Source organism: Saccopteryx bilineata, chromosome 3, assembly GCF_036850765.1.
Source record: "Saccopteryx bilineata isolate mSacBil1 chromosome 3, mSacBil1_pri_phased_curated, whole genome shotgun sequence".
NCBI lineage: Eukaryota > Metazoa > Chordata > Mammalia > Chiroptera > Emballonuridae > Saccopteryx > Saccopteryx bilineata.
The window spans coordinates 90798648-90814714 of NC_089492.1; the positions used below are offsets into that span (position 1 = coordinate 90798648).

General features: G+C 40.3%; 1 protein-coding gene across 6 annotated transcripts in view; it reads left to right on the top strand.

Annotated features, from left to right (window-relative positions):
• Nucleotides 1-16067, top strand: part of LTBP1 (latent transforming growth factor beta binding protein 1) — a 432506-nt gene that overhangs the window by 144730 nt on the left and 271709 nt on the right. For all 6 annotated transcript variants that reach the window (XM_066266871.1, XM_066266870.1, XM_066266869.1 and 3 more), the window contains exon 4: nucleotides 12554-12723. In XM_066266871.1, coding sequence (XP_066122968.1) covers nucleotides 12554-12723 — 170 coding nt within the window. The remainder of the gene's footprint in view (nucleotides 1-12553; nucleotides 12724-16067) is intronic.

The window sequence follows — 16067 nt, forward strand, 5'->3', positions numbered from 1 at the left end:
AGTATAGTGTAAACATAACTTTTACATGCACTGGGAAACCAAAATACTCATGTGACTCACTGGATTGTAACACTTGCTTTATTGCAGTGATGTGGAACCAAACCTGTAGTATCTCAGAGGTGTGCCTGTGTCGACTTCTTTGTTAGGACATCAGTATTCAGCCCTCCTCCTTATTACCCTTTGCTTTGCTTGGTTTCAGCATCCAGAACAACTCTGTGGCCTTAGCAAGACTGCTTTCTCTGTGCCTGTGCCCTCGCAGAGTGATTCTCGACCAGTGTGCCCTTAAGATGCTGATTGCCGCTCAGTAGGACATCATGAGGTCATGAAATCAATGCAGTGATTCAAGACTGTCTTTTAAAAAGTAGATTAGAGGAGACAGTAACAGAGTGTTCTGCACATAGAAGCGTAAATAAGGTTTTGTAAAACTTGTTTTAGTTATACCAAAACACAGACCCATATAGGTGTGTACTGAATCTCCATGTAAATAAAGTGTGCTTCATTTTGCTGGTTAAAGTAAAACAAGTGAGAAAAAAAATATTTTTAGGCCATGGCTTCCTCCCTGCTGCTACAGCAGTCAACATTTCTCAGTCCACTTTGAATCCCTTACAGATCTGTTGAACTCTGTCTTGTGTGTTAGTGGGTAATATGAACCATATTTAATGTCCTGTGTGGTGCAGGTATTGACTGAGCAGAAGGGATGTTGGAGCAGAGAGATCCAGAGATCTCCAGTTCTGCCAAATGTCAACTCTTGCTTTAGGGGTTGAGTAGACATCTTAGGGGGCACAGTGAAGGGGGCAGGGAGGTGCACAAAGGGTCTTGAGTTAATAGCTGTTTAACAGAATAGAGTGATTCGATAGTGTAATGACTAACGTGACTGTACTGTTGTATAACAACCAGATGTTGGCTCTGCCTTTGTGTCGTCTTCTTTTATTCCTTATTTATAATTTTAAGGGCATCTTTGGAGGAAGAGGAGACATAGAGGTACCCAAAATACCATTGAACCGGAGGTCCTATAGCTTTCATTTTTAATCTTTCAAACAGTTTTGTTTACTCTTTAAAAAAGTTAGTTAGAATGCTATGACAAATCTAATGTTCACTAGTGATAGGTAAGCTTTTAATTTTTGGGGTGTGGGGGAAGGGAAGAAAGGAGAACATCCTACTTGAAATACAGGGAGAGACATTTTTCCAGGATTACTTGGGTAAAGGAGACAGAAAAGAAGAAGAGTTAAAGAGGATATGTGTTTGTAAGGCTGAGAGCTGGCCCAAAATGGGAATAACTGAATTAGAGGGAAAGGCGGACACCAACTGTGAAGGGAGGTGTGCAAGGGAGAGGGGCAGGATGCTGATGGTACTGAATGTCTGTATGTGTGGAATGAATGGTTGGACAGTTTCATTTACTTGACCTCTACCAACCCACTGTGCATGGCTTTGCTTCTTTTTCTGTGGCTGTCAGGCAGAGTGGCTTTAGTCTGTCCATGTCTGAGTGCCTTTGTGAGCCTATATTTTGCACCCTTACATTGGGGAAAAGGGAAGAATAGATGAAGGAAGGGGAAATGCAATTTTGTGTAGCTCCATATTTATAATGTGCTGTAACTTGCCGAGTAGTTTACTGTAGTAGGACTTAAGTGCCATTACACTGGTAGTTTCTTGTTACTCATTTGCTAAGTTAGTGATGGCTAAGGATTGTTACCCAAGTTCCAGACCTCCTGTATCTTGGTCTTCTTTGTTTGTTCATTACCTTTCTGTTACATTTAGGGGAGAGAAGACCATGCATATATATGCTTTCAGCTCATTTCTTGCTGCCTCTCACTTCCCTCACTTCCTTGATTCAGAGGGGAGAGAAGGGGTGACCTCAACTAGAAGGCAGACCCCTCAGTCTCACCTACCTGGCAGTGGTCAAAGCAGGAAGTGGTTGTAGAGCCCAAGGTCTCCTAGAATGCTGGGCTGTCCTCTTCTGGATGGGAGTGAGCCTGTACTTCTCTCAGCAGGTGCCAGCGACACAGTGACAGGGTGACAGCGTTGCTGGAGAGGGTGTTGCCCCTGAGATGGGAAGGAGGACATCCCCTTGTCCCAATGTTGACAGAGTCAACTTGTGGTTCTTATCAACCCCACCAGATGTGTCCAGCTGTTTCGCTTTCTACTCCATCCCAACCAAACATACTTAGAGTTCAAAACAACACTTACATCATTAAAACAAAAGTGTTTACAATGTGAAGCCTTAGGCTTTTAGTAATTTAAGTCATTAATCTAGTGACAAAGGGAGTGGAATGCTCTTCCATGGCATTATGTCTGATAAATCCAGGCCCAACATACATTATCCTGGGCTTTCCTGAGACTTCAGGATTTAAAGTCATACATCTAGAAATTCAAGATGGCAGCGGAGTAGGTGGATGTTACACTCACCTCCTCCAGGACCAAAATGGAATTATAACCAGCTGAAGGCTAGCTGAAGAGAAGTCATACAGCTAAGGATTTACAGAAGATGCCACATTGAGACTGATAGGAAGGGTGGAGATGTGAAAAGGGCTGGCTCTGCTCCCATGGGTAGTGGCTAAGGTTCTGGAGGGATAGCTCAGCTGGAAAGGCTTTTTCTGAGAAGTATGAGGTCTCAACCACAAGCTGGGCTCCCTAGCCTACAGTACCTACCTGGGAAGAGGAATCCACATAACATCCAGCTGTGAAAATCAGTGGGGATTCTGTTTGTGTGTGTGTGTGTGTGTGTGTGTGTGTGAGAGAGAGAGAGAGAGAGAGAGAGAGAGAGAGAGAGAGGAGTCCACTAGAGACACAGGAACCCTTTAAAAGGGCCAATGCCACAAATCTTGTTTGTAGCCACTCACCTTGGGCTCCTGCAGAGGGAAGGTGGAGTGAACTAGAGTCGTGTGAGGAAAGACTGGGGTTTGTGGTTTTGGGGAGAGAGCTGAAGGGACAGCTGCCACGATACTGGTGCTGAGTTATTCTCCCACACTTCAGATGCCATCTTTATTGGGTGAAGCACTCCCCTCCACATGACATCAGCCTGGGGGAATACAATAGTTCCACCCTCTGGACTCCCTGTCACCACACTCTGTGGAGCACAAGCCCTGCTGAGGAGTCAGCTAACAGGGCCAGAATGTGGAGGTCTGGGTAGATTCATGAGGTCTTAGGGACTAAGTTTATGTGACCTTGGAGTGGAGGCCATTCCCCCTACTTTTCTGTGAACCTGACTGGCATCTCTTTATCAAAGGAAATCTTCTAGCTCCACTCTTTGGGCTCCCAGTGGCCCCATCCTCCGAACTACTGGTTGCTTTGCCCTGCTGAGATGGGGGCAAAATCTGGGACAGACTGACTTGTGTGCCTCTAGAACAGGGGTCACTCACCCTACCTTCCCCCAAGGCTGACTGGTACCTCCTCCTCATGGTAGATCCAACAGTCCCATCCTCCTGACTCCCAACTGTCCCACCCTGTTGAGATCAGGCTCCTGACAGGATCTGGGACAGACTGAGTTGTATGACTCTAAAATAGCAGCCATTTTCTTCTTGCACACTTGAGCAGTGTAGAGCCGTCTCTTCACATGGCCAAATCTTGGTCTGTTTGGGCTTGATAAACTATTCTGGCCTCGCTCTGATGACTTCTTGAGACTCTGCCTCTTGCCTCCAAGGGTTAGCAGCAAGACTTGGTATACCCTGGGACATTTGCTTAGTGGCCTCAGACGTAGCACTGGCACCGAGTATGAACCACTATCAGTCTGATACCACTTACCACTACCTGGTAACTCAGTGAGAACCTACCTCATGCAACTCGAGTACGTCCAGAGACTCTTTCAGTGACTGAGCCTAATAGGCAGCTGACAAGTGGTGGCAGGCAGATCTCAGGGTGCCTTGGGACTTTTGCTGACCTGTGCCAGGGCCCAGTGCTGGAAAGCTGGCCTGGTGCTTCTCATGCATACCGAGGTTTAGCAAGGGCAGCAAAAAACTGTGGAACACTTTGTAGCTCCAAACAAGTTTCCCAGGGCCAGTCACAGGCAGTGTCTGAGGTTGGCCTGCACCCGAGTCTTTCCCAAGAGGCCCAGAAACAACACACCTTGTGTGCAGCTTCAGACAACATCATATCAGGATCCAAGTAACTTGAGAAGCTGCATATCCAAAGGGCAATTTCTGTAGCCACTAAACCCTGCTAGAGTGAATTCCACTTTGTGTGGTGAGAAACTGCACAACAGCTCATACACTGAGGTACAGGTCAACCCTCACAGTTAGCCAGTCCAAGGGTTGACCTTGTACACAAACAGGCCAATAGAAATTAAGACTCATTTACAAGGAGGGCTAGATAACACACATAAAGGATTTTCCTGGAACACCCAGCTCAGGCTATCAAGGAGAGTGTGCCACTGGATCCCATGGAACACCTGCTACATAAGGCCACCCTACCAAGACTGGAAGTCATAGCATATCTGCCTAATTCATAACAAACAGAGACAGAGAAATGGGGAGACAAAAAAATATGCCACCGAAATGAACAGGAGAAATCTCCAGAAAAAGAGCTAAATGAAATGGAGGCATGCAGTATACCAGATATAGAGTTCAAAGTAATGGTTATACAGATCTCAACAAAATGAGAACTTCAACAGAGATAGTAAGCATAAAAAAAGGACACAGAAATAAAAAAAAAATCAAGTGAATATGATATCTGAAATGAAGAATACACTAGAAGGAATAATTAGTATGTTGCAATGAAGTGATTTGGAAGACAGGGTAGCAGAAAACATCAAGTCAGAACAGAAAAAAAAAAGATTTTTAAAAATGAGGATAGTTTAAGGAACCTTTGGGACAATATGAAACGTAACAACATTCGCTTCTAAGGGGTACCAGAAGAAGAGAGAGAGAGCAAGGGATCAAGACCCCATTTGAAGAAATAGTGAGTAAATCTTTCCTAACCTGGTGAAGAAAAATGACACACAAATTCAGAAAGTGCAGAGAGTCTCAAATAAGATGAATCCAAAGAGGCCAATACCAAGACACATCATAATTAAAATGGCAAAGGTGAAAGACAAAGACTGAATTTTAAAAGCAGCAAGAGAAAGATACATAGTTACATATAAGGGAGCTTCCATAACACTGTCAAGTGATTTCTCAATAAAATCATTTCAGGCCAGAAGGAATTGGCATGGCATATTCAAAGAGATGAAAACAAGGACCTACAACCAAGACTACTTTACCCAGAGAGGCTATTATTTTTTTCAAATTAAAAGGGAAATAAAGAGCTTCCCAGAAAAGAAAAAGCTAAAGGAGTTTGTTACCACCAAACCAGTATTATCAGAAATGTTAAAGGGCCATTTTTTAAGAAGAAGAAAAACCGAGAGGAGCACAGTTAAAAGAATAAAATAGCCATAAATACTTACCTATCAATGATCACTTTAAGTGTAAATAGCTTAAATGCTCCAATCAAAAGACATTGGGTAACTGAATGAATAAGAAAACAAGACCCATATATATGCTGCTTACAAAAGACCCACCTCAGAAGGAGAGATACAAACACACAAAAAGTAAGGGATGGAAAAAGATATTTCATGAATATGGAAAGGAAAAAACATCTGGGGTAGCAATACTTATATCTGAAAAAATATACTTTAAAACAAAGGCTATAGTAAGAGATAAAGAAGGACACTACATAATGATAAAGGGAACAGTCCAACAAGAGCATATAACCCTACTAAATATTTAGGCACCGAACTTTTGAGTACTCAATATGTAAAGCAAATCTTGATGGATGTAAAAAAAGAGACTGACAGTAATATAGTCGTGGTAGGGAATTTTAACACCCTACTGACATCAATGGATACATGTTTTATAGAGAAAATCAACAAGGAAACAGTGACCTTAAATGACACACTAGATCAGATGGATTTAATTGGTATCTTCAGAGCATTTCATTGCAAAACAGCAGAATATACATTCTTTTCAAGTGTAAATGGAACATTTTCTAGTATAAACCACATTAGGACACAAAATAAGTCTCAATAAATTTAAGAATATTGAATTCATATCAAGCATCTTCTCTGACCATATGGTATAAAACTCAATATCAGTCACAAAAAAAATAAACCCAGAGTAATGCACAGAGACATGAAGGTTAAATAACATGTTACTGAAGAATGAATGGTTAACAACAAGATCAAGATATAAACCAAAAAATACCTTAAAACAAATGAAAATACAACAACCCCAAATCTATGGGACACAGAAAGCAGTCATAAGAGGGAAATTCACAGCATTTATAGGCCTATCTCAAGAAATAAGAAAAATCTCAAATAAACAATTTAACTTTATACTTAAAGGAACTTGAGAAAGAACAACAAACAAAGCCTAAAGTGAGTAGAAGAAAGGAAATAATAAAGATCAGAGCATAAAAAGATGAAATAAAGTAAATAAATAAAAATAAGGAGACCCCCACAAAGGCTCAACGAAACCAGGAGATTGTTCATTGAAAAGATAAACAATATGACAAACCTTTTTTCAATATTTATTTTGTATCATCAAGAAAAAAAGAGAGAGGACTCAAATCAGAAATGAAAATGGAGCAGCAACAACTTTCACCAAATAAATATATACAAAGGATTGTAAGAAAATATTACAAAAACTATATGTCAACAAATAGGACAATCTGGATGAAATGGATAAATTCCTAGAAACATACAGTCTTCCAGTATTAGGAAAAATCAGAGAATCTGAATAGACAGATTACAACTAATGAAATTGAAGCAGAAAAAAAAAAACAAAAACACCTCCCAACAAACAAAAGTTCTGGACTTGGTGAATTCACTAGTGAATTTTACTAAACATTCAAAGAACTAACACCTATCCTTCTCACAGTATTTAAAAAAAATTCAATGGGAGACTCCCAAGCTCTTCTTATGAAGCCAGCATTATCCTAATTCTAAAATCAAATAAAGACACTACAAAGAAAGAAAATTATTATAACCCTGATGAACATGGGTGCTAAAATTCTCAACAAAATATTAGCAAACTGGATATAGCAAGACATTAAAAAGATCAAATGGGATTTATTCTGGGGATGCAGTGTTAGTATAGTATCTGCAAGTCAGTAAATGTGATATACCACATAAACAAAATGAAGGATAAAAATCACATGATCATATCGATAGATGCGGGGAAAGCATTTAATAAAATCCAACACCCATTTATGATAAAAGATCTCAGCAAAGTGGGACAAGTGGGAACATACCTGAACACAACAAAGGCCACTTATGACAAACCTACAGCCATCATCATACTCATGGGACAGAAACTACAAGCGTTTCCCTTAAGATTGGGAACAAGACAAGGGATGTCTGCTTTCAACTACTGAAGTTTTAGCCATAGCAATCATACAAGAAGAAGAAATAAAGGCATCTATGTTAGAAACAAAGAAATAAAACTGTCATTTATTGCAGATCACATGATATACCTATAGAGAACCTTAAAGATAACACCAGAAACTATTAGAACTGATAAATGAATTCAGTAAAGTAGCAGGATACAAAATAAATATTCAGTTGCATTTTATTACACCAATAATAAACTATCAGAAAAAGAAACTAAGAAAACAATTCCATTCAGTTGCTTCAAAAAGAATAAAACACCTAGGAGTAATTTAACCAAGGAGGTAAAAGATCCATGCTTGGAAACTTATAAGAGGTTGAAGAAAGAAACTGAAGAACATACAAATAAGTGGAACATATACCATGTTCATAGATAGGAAGAATTAACATCATTAAAATGTCCATGCTACCCAAAATACCCTATAGATTCAACAGGATTCCAATCAAGAAACCAATGATATATTTCATAGAAATAGAACAAATGTTCCAAAAATTTATATGGAACTACAAAAGACCCCAAATAGCCACAGCAATCTTGAGGAAGAAGAACAAAGTTGGAAGAATCATTCTACCTGTAGAAAACTCTACTACAAGGCTATAGTAATCAAACAGCATCATATTGGCAGACATAGATCAATGAAATAGAATAGAGAGCCCAGAAATAAACTCATGCCTATACAGTCAATTAATATTTGACAAAGGAGGAAAAGACATACAGTGGTGTAGGCCCTGGCCAGTTGGCTCAGAGGTAGAACGTTAGCCCGGTGTGTGGAAGTCCCAGGTTTGATTCCCGGTCAGGGCATACAGGAGAAGAGACCATCTGCTTCTCCACCTGTGCCATCTCTATCTTTCTCTCTCTCTTCTCCTCCCACAGCCATGGCTCTAATGGTTCAAGTAAAGTTGGCTCCAGGTGCTGAGGATGGCTCCATGGCCTCAGGCACTAAAATAGCTCAGTTGCTGAGCAATGGAGCAGTGGTCCAGACAGCATCACCTGGTAGGGGGCTTGTCTGGTGGATCCCAGTTGGGGTACATGCAGGAGTCTGTCTCTGTCTCCCTGCCTCTCACTTAATAAAAAGAATACACATACAGTATGGTAAAGATAGCCCATTCAGTAAATGGTGTTGGGAAAATTGGACAGATATGTGCAAAAAAATGAAACTAGACTACCTTCTTATACCATACTCAAGAAAAAGCTCAACGTGGATTAAAGACTTAAATGTTAGACTCAAAACCATAAAACTCCTAGCAGAAAACATAGGTAGTAAAATCTTGGACATTTCTTGCAGCAATATTTTTTTCTGATATACCACCTCAGATAAAAAAAAAATGAAAAAATAAGCGGATGGGACTACTTCAAACTAAAAAGGTTTTGCACAGCAAAGGAAACCATCAATGAAATGAAAAGACAATCCACTGAATGGGAGAACATATTTTCCAGTGATACATCTGATAAAGGGTTAATATCCAAAATTTATAAAGCACTTAATAAACTCAACACCAAAAATATAGACAATCCAATTAAAAAATGGGCAAAGGACCATTTCTACAAAAAGGACATATGCATGGCCAATAGACATCTAGAAAGATGCTCAATGTCCCTAGTCATAAGAGAAATACAGATTAAAACCACAGTGAGATAACCTCACAGCTGTCAGAATGACTTATCATCAATAAATCAACAAACAAGTATTGGTGAAGATGTAAGAAAAGGGAACTCTCATGCCCTCTTGGTGGGAGTGCAGATTGGTGTAGCCACTGTGGAAAGCAGCATGAAGTTACCTCAAAAAATTAAAAATGGAACTGCCTTATGACTCAGCAATTCCACTTCTGGGAATATATCTAAAGAAACCAAAACAGTATTCAAAAGAAGAAATGCACCCCCATGTTCATTGCAGCATTATTTACAATAGCCAGAATCTGGAAACAGCCCAAGTTCCCATCAGTAGATGAGTGGTTAAGAAAGCTGTGGTACATTTACACAGTGGAATGCTACTTGGCTGTAAAAAAAAGAAGGAAACCTTACCTTTTGCGACAGCATGGATGGACCTGGAGAGTATTTTGCTAAATAATACAAGCCAGTCAGAGAAATACAAGTACCATTAGATTTCAGTGAAATCTAATGAACAAAATACATTAACAAACAAAATAGAAGCAGATTCATAGAGACAGACCAGATTGACAGCTGTCAGAGGGGAGAGGGGTTGGGGGGCTGAGTAAAAAAAAAGTGAAGGGATTAAGGCAAAAAAACCACACAACAACAACCCCCTCACAGACAACAGTATGGTGATTACCAGAGGGCAGGGGTGGTGAGGGGAGGTAGCAGAGGGTAGAGGGGGACAGATGCTGATGGGGGGAGACGACCTGGCATATTGAACACACAATACAGTATACAGGTGATTATTATAGAAGTGTACCATTGAAAGCGATATAATTTTATTTCCCAATGTCACCCCAATAATCAATAAAAAATTTAAAGTATAAATAGTAGAAGTAAAATCCAGTAAGGAAGGAAGAAAAGAAGGAAAGGGGAGGGGAGGGGAGGAAAAGAAAAGAAAAGGAGAAAAGAAAAGAAAGAAAATGCCTTTAATATAATAGGGATTTAACTTTAAACTTTTGCTTCAAAAAATGTAAGAGAATTCTGTGACCTAGTTTAAAGAAAGGCAAAGTGCTGTCTGTTAATACCAACCAGACTAAAGGAGACATCCTAAAAGCAGTTTGAATGACTACATCTGTTTATGTAGCATTTATCTTTTATTTATGAAAATGCTCCCAGAGCATGTTTATGAGCCGAACAGACTGCCAAGGATGCAATTTTATATTTAAAGTTCCTCTTGAAAATTGTGAAGAATAAAGAAATTCTCTCCTCAAAAAGAAATAATAATGAAGAGATCTGCATGGCTCACTGGTTAATAGGGAAGCACCCTTAATCCCAGCTTCTTTTCCTCTATTTCTCATGGACACCTTGTCCCCCTCAATACCTTGTACATCAGCCCCAGCTGGAATAACTCAGATAGAAAGAGTTTATTCAGGACTCTGTTACTGCTTTTGACCCGACATGGTGTGGCGGTGTTTTGGGTGGGCTGACAGTTTACCTTTCATGATGACCTCTCATGGTTCATTTCTTTTTCTTTTCGGGAGTCCCTCATTTGGGACAATCTTTGGAGTTTTGTGTCATCTTGTTAGTGTGACTAGAGCTCAGTGAACCATTTTCCTAAGTTATAGTATCATAGTTTGGAAACATTTTGTTCAGTTTATTTTATTTTTAAAATATTTTAAAATTCATTTTAGAGAGAGGAGACAGTCAGAGAGAGAGAGAGAGAGAGAGAGAGAGAGAGAGAGAGAGACAAGAGAAAGGGGGAGGAGCAGAAAGCATCAACTCCCATATGTTCCTTGACCAGGCAAGCCTAGGGATTTGAACCAGCAACCTCAGCATTCCAGGTCGATGCTTTACCAGTGGGTCAGGCAACATTTTGTTCAGATTAGATGACTTTAATATGTCACTGTCAATAATATTTAAGATAATACTGGAGAGCAGGTTTCCTTCCAAAGGCTGTTTGCTACTAAAATGCTCTCTGTCCACACAATTTTAGTAGCAAATTTAGCCTTTTTCTGGAATTCATTGGTATATCTTCTTTATTATTTGTTTGTTCATTTATCTTTAAGTGAGAGGAGAGGAGGTAGAGAGAGAGAGACTTCCGCATGCACCCTTGACCGAGATCTACCCAGCAAACCCCATCTGGGGCTGATGCTCGAATCAGCTGAGCTATCCTCAGCACCTGAAGCTGATGCATGGACCAATCAAGCCACTGGCTGCAAGAGGAGAAGAGCGAGAGAAGGGGGAGATGGAGGGTCACTTCTCGTGTGTGCCCTGACTGGGGATTGAACTTGGGATGTATGCGTACTGTGCCAATGCTCTACCAGGGGTCTCCAAACTTTTTACACAGGGGGCCAGTTCACTGTCCCTCAGACCATTGGAGGGCTGCCAAATACAGTGGTCCTCTCACTGACCACCAATGAAAGAGGTGCCCCTTCTAGAAGTGCAGAGGGGGCTGGATAAATGGCCTCAGGGGGTCGTATTGCGGCCTGCAGGCCGTAGTTTGGGGATGCCTGCTCTATCCACTGAGCCAGCGATCCAGGGCCGATATATCTTCTTTATATTCTTCATTATTTATTAGTCTTACTTAGCTAATAATTTCAGTGCTGTCTTTCAGGGAATGATTAAATCTGGGTGAAGCTTATTATTTTAAAGTATACATTACATGCAGCAGAAGAAAACCGTCATAGAGTATAAAGGGTTGGGCCAGGAGGGCGAAAACACAGTAATTGTGTTCAGGAGTCCCCAGAGATCCTGACTCATGTTATTGAAGAACGAGTGAGATTGTGATTAGTCATTCTTATTATTCTTGTTATTCTTAGAACCTGGTAATTGTAAAACATTTACTTGAATAGTACAGTTTATGAGATACAGCATAAAATACTTAAATGTTAACTGGAATGAATGTTTTACCTCTCATCATAATTTATATTTTAAAAGAGCTTTAAAATTTTTTTTTCAGTTTTGTATATTCTGATTTTTACCAACATTTTTTTATTAGCCCTATGTGGCAGAGACTCTATGGTACTGATGAGGAAAGTGAGGCTCAAAGAGGTTGCCTACCTGCCCTTCTAGCATTAAGGAAGTCCCACTGTATGTTGTATGGGCTCCAATTGTTTAGTTTTGCTTAATTGATCACTCTTAGACTTTCTTACATAATCCTTTTTCTGTATTTTATTCTTCCTTTCTTCTCTTCCCATTTTCAACACTGCCTGCTTATTTATCAGTTTATATAAAACACACCTTTTAATATATTTACCTGTTCATGTATATGTCTTTTTCTTCTTTATAAGTCCGACGAGTTTTTTCATGAAGGCTTATGGGAGCTGTGCTCTTATTCCTCTATTAGAATTCATTAGGGGTGGCCTGTTTGTCCTTAACCTTCTTGACTAGACCGGCAGAGTCCCTATTAGGTTAGAAGTTTCCAAGAATAAGCTGTTAATTCCTTGTATGTTGTAAATGTCTGACTACAGTATGTGAAGGAAAAATTGAGCCTAGCGTGGAATTCATGCTCCTTTCTAAGTTTAACTTTTTATTCTTTCCTTCTTAGTTGACTTTTAAATAGCTATTATTTATTTCCTTATCCTCACTCTGTTTTTCTCCAGAGTGACACCCCTGACCTCACAGAACGTGGTGATTCATCATGGCCAGACCCAGGAATATGTGCTCAAGCCCCAGTACTTTGCAGCCCAAAAGGTGATCTCGGGAGAGCAGTCCACCGAAGGTTTACTCCCTTTAAGATACGGGCAGGATCCAGCTGCTGCATCTTTTCAGTGTGAGTATTGTCCAGCCAATCACCTTTCACAGTTAGAGCATCATCGTCTGAAAACACTTTGGTTTAGATGGCTTTAATGTGTCACAGTAGATAAAATTTTAAACCATTAAATAAAAAGGTAAACCCATATTGGTTCCTAAAACAACCAGACAGCAGTGCAGTTTCCTTATCCTGAGGGAAGGCAGTGTTCTTGGGTGTTGGAAAAAAAGTCTGAAGTACTGGTAATTCTGTTTCTGCAAGATGGTTCCCTTTCTGAGACATACTTGTTCTAATTTTAGATAGTTGTATGCCTGACATGTTTACATTGATAAAATATTTAGTAACCTAGCCAGAATTCATTCCTCATTTCGTCTGAAATGTCTGAAATGTCCTGCGTTATTCTCGGAGCACACCTCCAGTGGGCATTTCTGTGTTCTGAGGTCCACTTTTTAGTGTATCGAGCAGATGGCACGGCAGATTTTCCCCTGGGTTTGTAAAGAGCCATTGTATCAGTGGCCAGCTCGGTTAATCTCGCACCATGTGGGAAGCTCAAGGACAAGCCCGGGCTCCAAGGGTGGGGAACGTGATGATTTGTGGTTTAGGTATTACAGCGTCTCCTGGCAGCCTCTGGTGAAAACGTTTTGGAGCGAGGCGCAGACTATTCAAAGGCGGGAGCTGGGCGCGCGCACCCGCTCCAGCAGCTTGCTGCCTGGTCTCTCATGTTGACCGATGGCCTGTGCCATAAACTGTGAAAGAGAACGCCGGTTGTGAGGTTGCAGCAAGGACCCTCCGTCAACCACTGAGTGTCCTGGGCACAGCTGAGATAGAATTTTTTCCTACTGCTTGGCACTGTTAGAGCTCTGTATCTGTGTGGGTTTGATTCCCTGGGCCCATCCAGAAGAATCCATCTTCTAGAATGATAGATTCTTCCCTTAGAATTGGTCACTTGACCAGAAGAGTATCTCATACAAGGTTTGTACATCCCACCTTGCAACTTGTGAGGAAATTCTGCTCAGTGACCGGAGGCTGGGACCCCCAGAGCAGTCATTTGACGAGGTTTAGAGGGATGATAAGGAAAGCAAGCCCAGGGGATGTTAGAGAGAGGGGAATGGAGAAGTCATGTAGCTCCTTCTTGCCCTTCTGAGAAGACAGCTTTCAAGTCATGTGCAAAACAACAGATGTGTCCATCTAGTTTCTAAAAGACCCTTTTATCTAAGTGCTTCTTCGTCTTTTCTGTGTGACTATCCCTGTTCTCTGTGTGTAGTATTTTTCTAATATTAATTTAGAAAAAATAAAAAAAATGTACTTCTTATTTCCTTGGGATTTTATACAGGTCATATATATTTTTAGGAGCTTTCCAAAATTAGAATACGATGAGAAGAGAGTTTTTGAAAGCTCATGATCGTACTGATGAGGAAGAGAATTTATAACTTCATGAAGGTGTGAGGAAGAGATGGTCTGAGAATCACTGGTATTCAGACTAGAGACTAGACTGTGGTTTTGGTTTGTTACTGATGATTTGTTATTGGAAGGAAAAACTCCCACTGTGTGTGTATATGTATATATTTTAAACTCTCAAATCTCTGTTGAATTATCTTCTGATGAAATTGTATTTTTGAAGAATGTATAGATAAGTTTCTTATCTGTATTGTCCATAAATTTCCCACCCATCCTGTTTCAATGTAGTTTCTCCATAGTTGGGAGCTGGTAAAGTAATTTAGACTAACGCATGATCACAATGATGGTGTTCTCTGCTCACCTCCCGCCCCCCCCGCCCCCCAACTTGGCGGTAGTTCAAAGAAAAAAAAAAGGCCCAGGAACTAACCAGCAGGCACATAGGAGGGCCAGGAAAGGAAATGTGGCTATTTTTTTTGCTGAGACCAGAACTACTGAGAGCTGGAGGGCTAATGGGAAAGTCTTAAAAAAGAGGTAGTTTGGCAGGACCATTAGGATATGAAAATAGCAAAGCGGAGTAAGAATAACAATAGAGAGATTAAAACTAGAAAGAAGGTATGAGTAATGTAAAGATGCACAATATTTTGCCCCCACATCCAACCTTGCATTAGATAAGAAGGAGATTCCAGGGAAACCTTATATGTGACAGAAAGGAAGGAGACATTGATCAGAGAAGTCTGAGGAAGAGCAGAAACTTTGTGTCTCCTTTTTCATCTTTATAGAGCAGATCAAATGCAAACAGACAGACTCCTTTTATTGAAGGATTTAAAGGTCCAACAAGAGGAGTAAATAATTCTGACTCTTTAGAAGGGTAGGACTATTATGATCTGCTGGTGGGTGTGAGGAATCTTGGGATGAAACTGAGAGACAGGGGTGTCCTAACAGTCCACTGTCATTACTTTGAGAAGCTGTGGGGACTAGAGAAAACATTTCATTTAGCAAACGAACAAGTGTTGTTTTTCCTCCCTTAAGTAGGATAACAAATGTGGTCCATAGTAATTACCAGTTGGTAGGTATGACACTACCTTGCAAGCAGCAGGAATGATCTATTCCTCTAGCTGTAAGCATTGTGTAAGCTTAATCAGCTCCTAATTGGAGGAGGCAGCAGCACTCCCACGTCCAAGTGAATGAGGACTTGCTGTTAACACCTGGTAGGTGAAAGGAGAATTGGTCAGAATAAGCAGGAAAAAGATGAGGATGGGGGATGACAGGTTCAGGAAAGCAAAATGTGTTCAAGTGTTCATTCTAACACTCTGCAGATAAAACAAACAAGATAGGGAGACACAGACTATCACGTTGTAGTCAAATGTTCTCAATTGTTAGGAATAAATGTTATTGGAATTTCCCAACTTCAGATGATACAACTCATTCTTCCGGTCCCATGTGAGCCCACTGCTTTCCCTATTTCTATTCTATGTAGTCACCAGCCTTCTGAGTCACTTCCTGGGTAACTTGACATCCTGGGTTGGATGTTCTCTGAATACTGGATATCACTAGTGATAATAACAGTGCTCTGCTTTATTCATTGGTCTTAAAATTTAATTGGCACGGGTATCATCTAAAGCAGGGGTCTACAAACTTTTTATTTTTAAATTTTTATTTATTGGTTGATTTTTAGAGAGAAATGAAGGGGAGTGGGAGAAATAGAGAGAGAAAGAAACATTGATTTGTTGTTCCACTTGTCCATGCATTCATTGGGTGATTCTTGTATGTGCCCTGACCAGGGATCAAACCTGCAACCTTGATATATTGATTGAGCTACCCAACCAGGGCCAAGCTTTTTCTTAAAGGACCTGAGAATAAATATTTCAGGCTTCATGAGCCAAGACACAGATGAAGATGTTATATATAGATACTTATATAACTATTTAAAATGTAACCATTTAAAAATGTAAAAATAATTCTTGGCT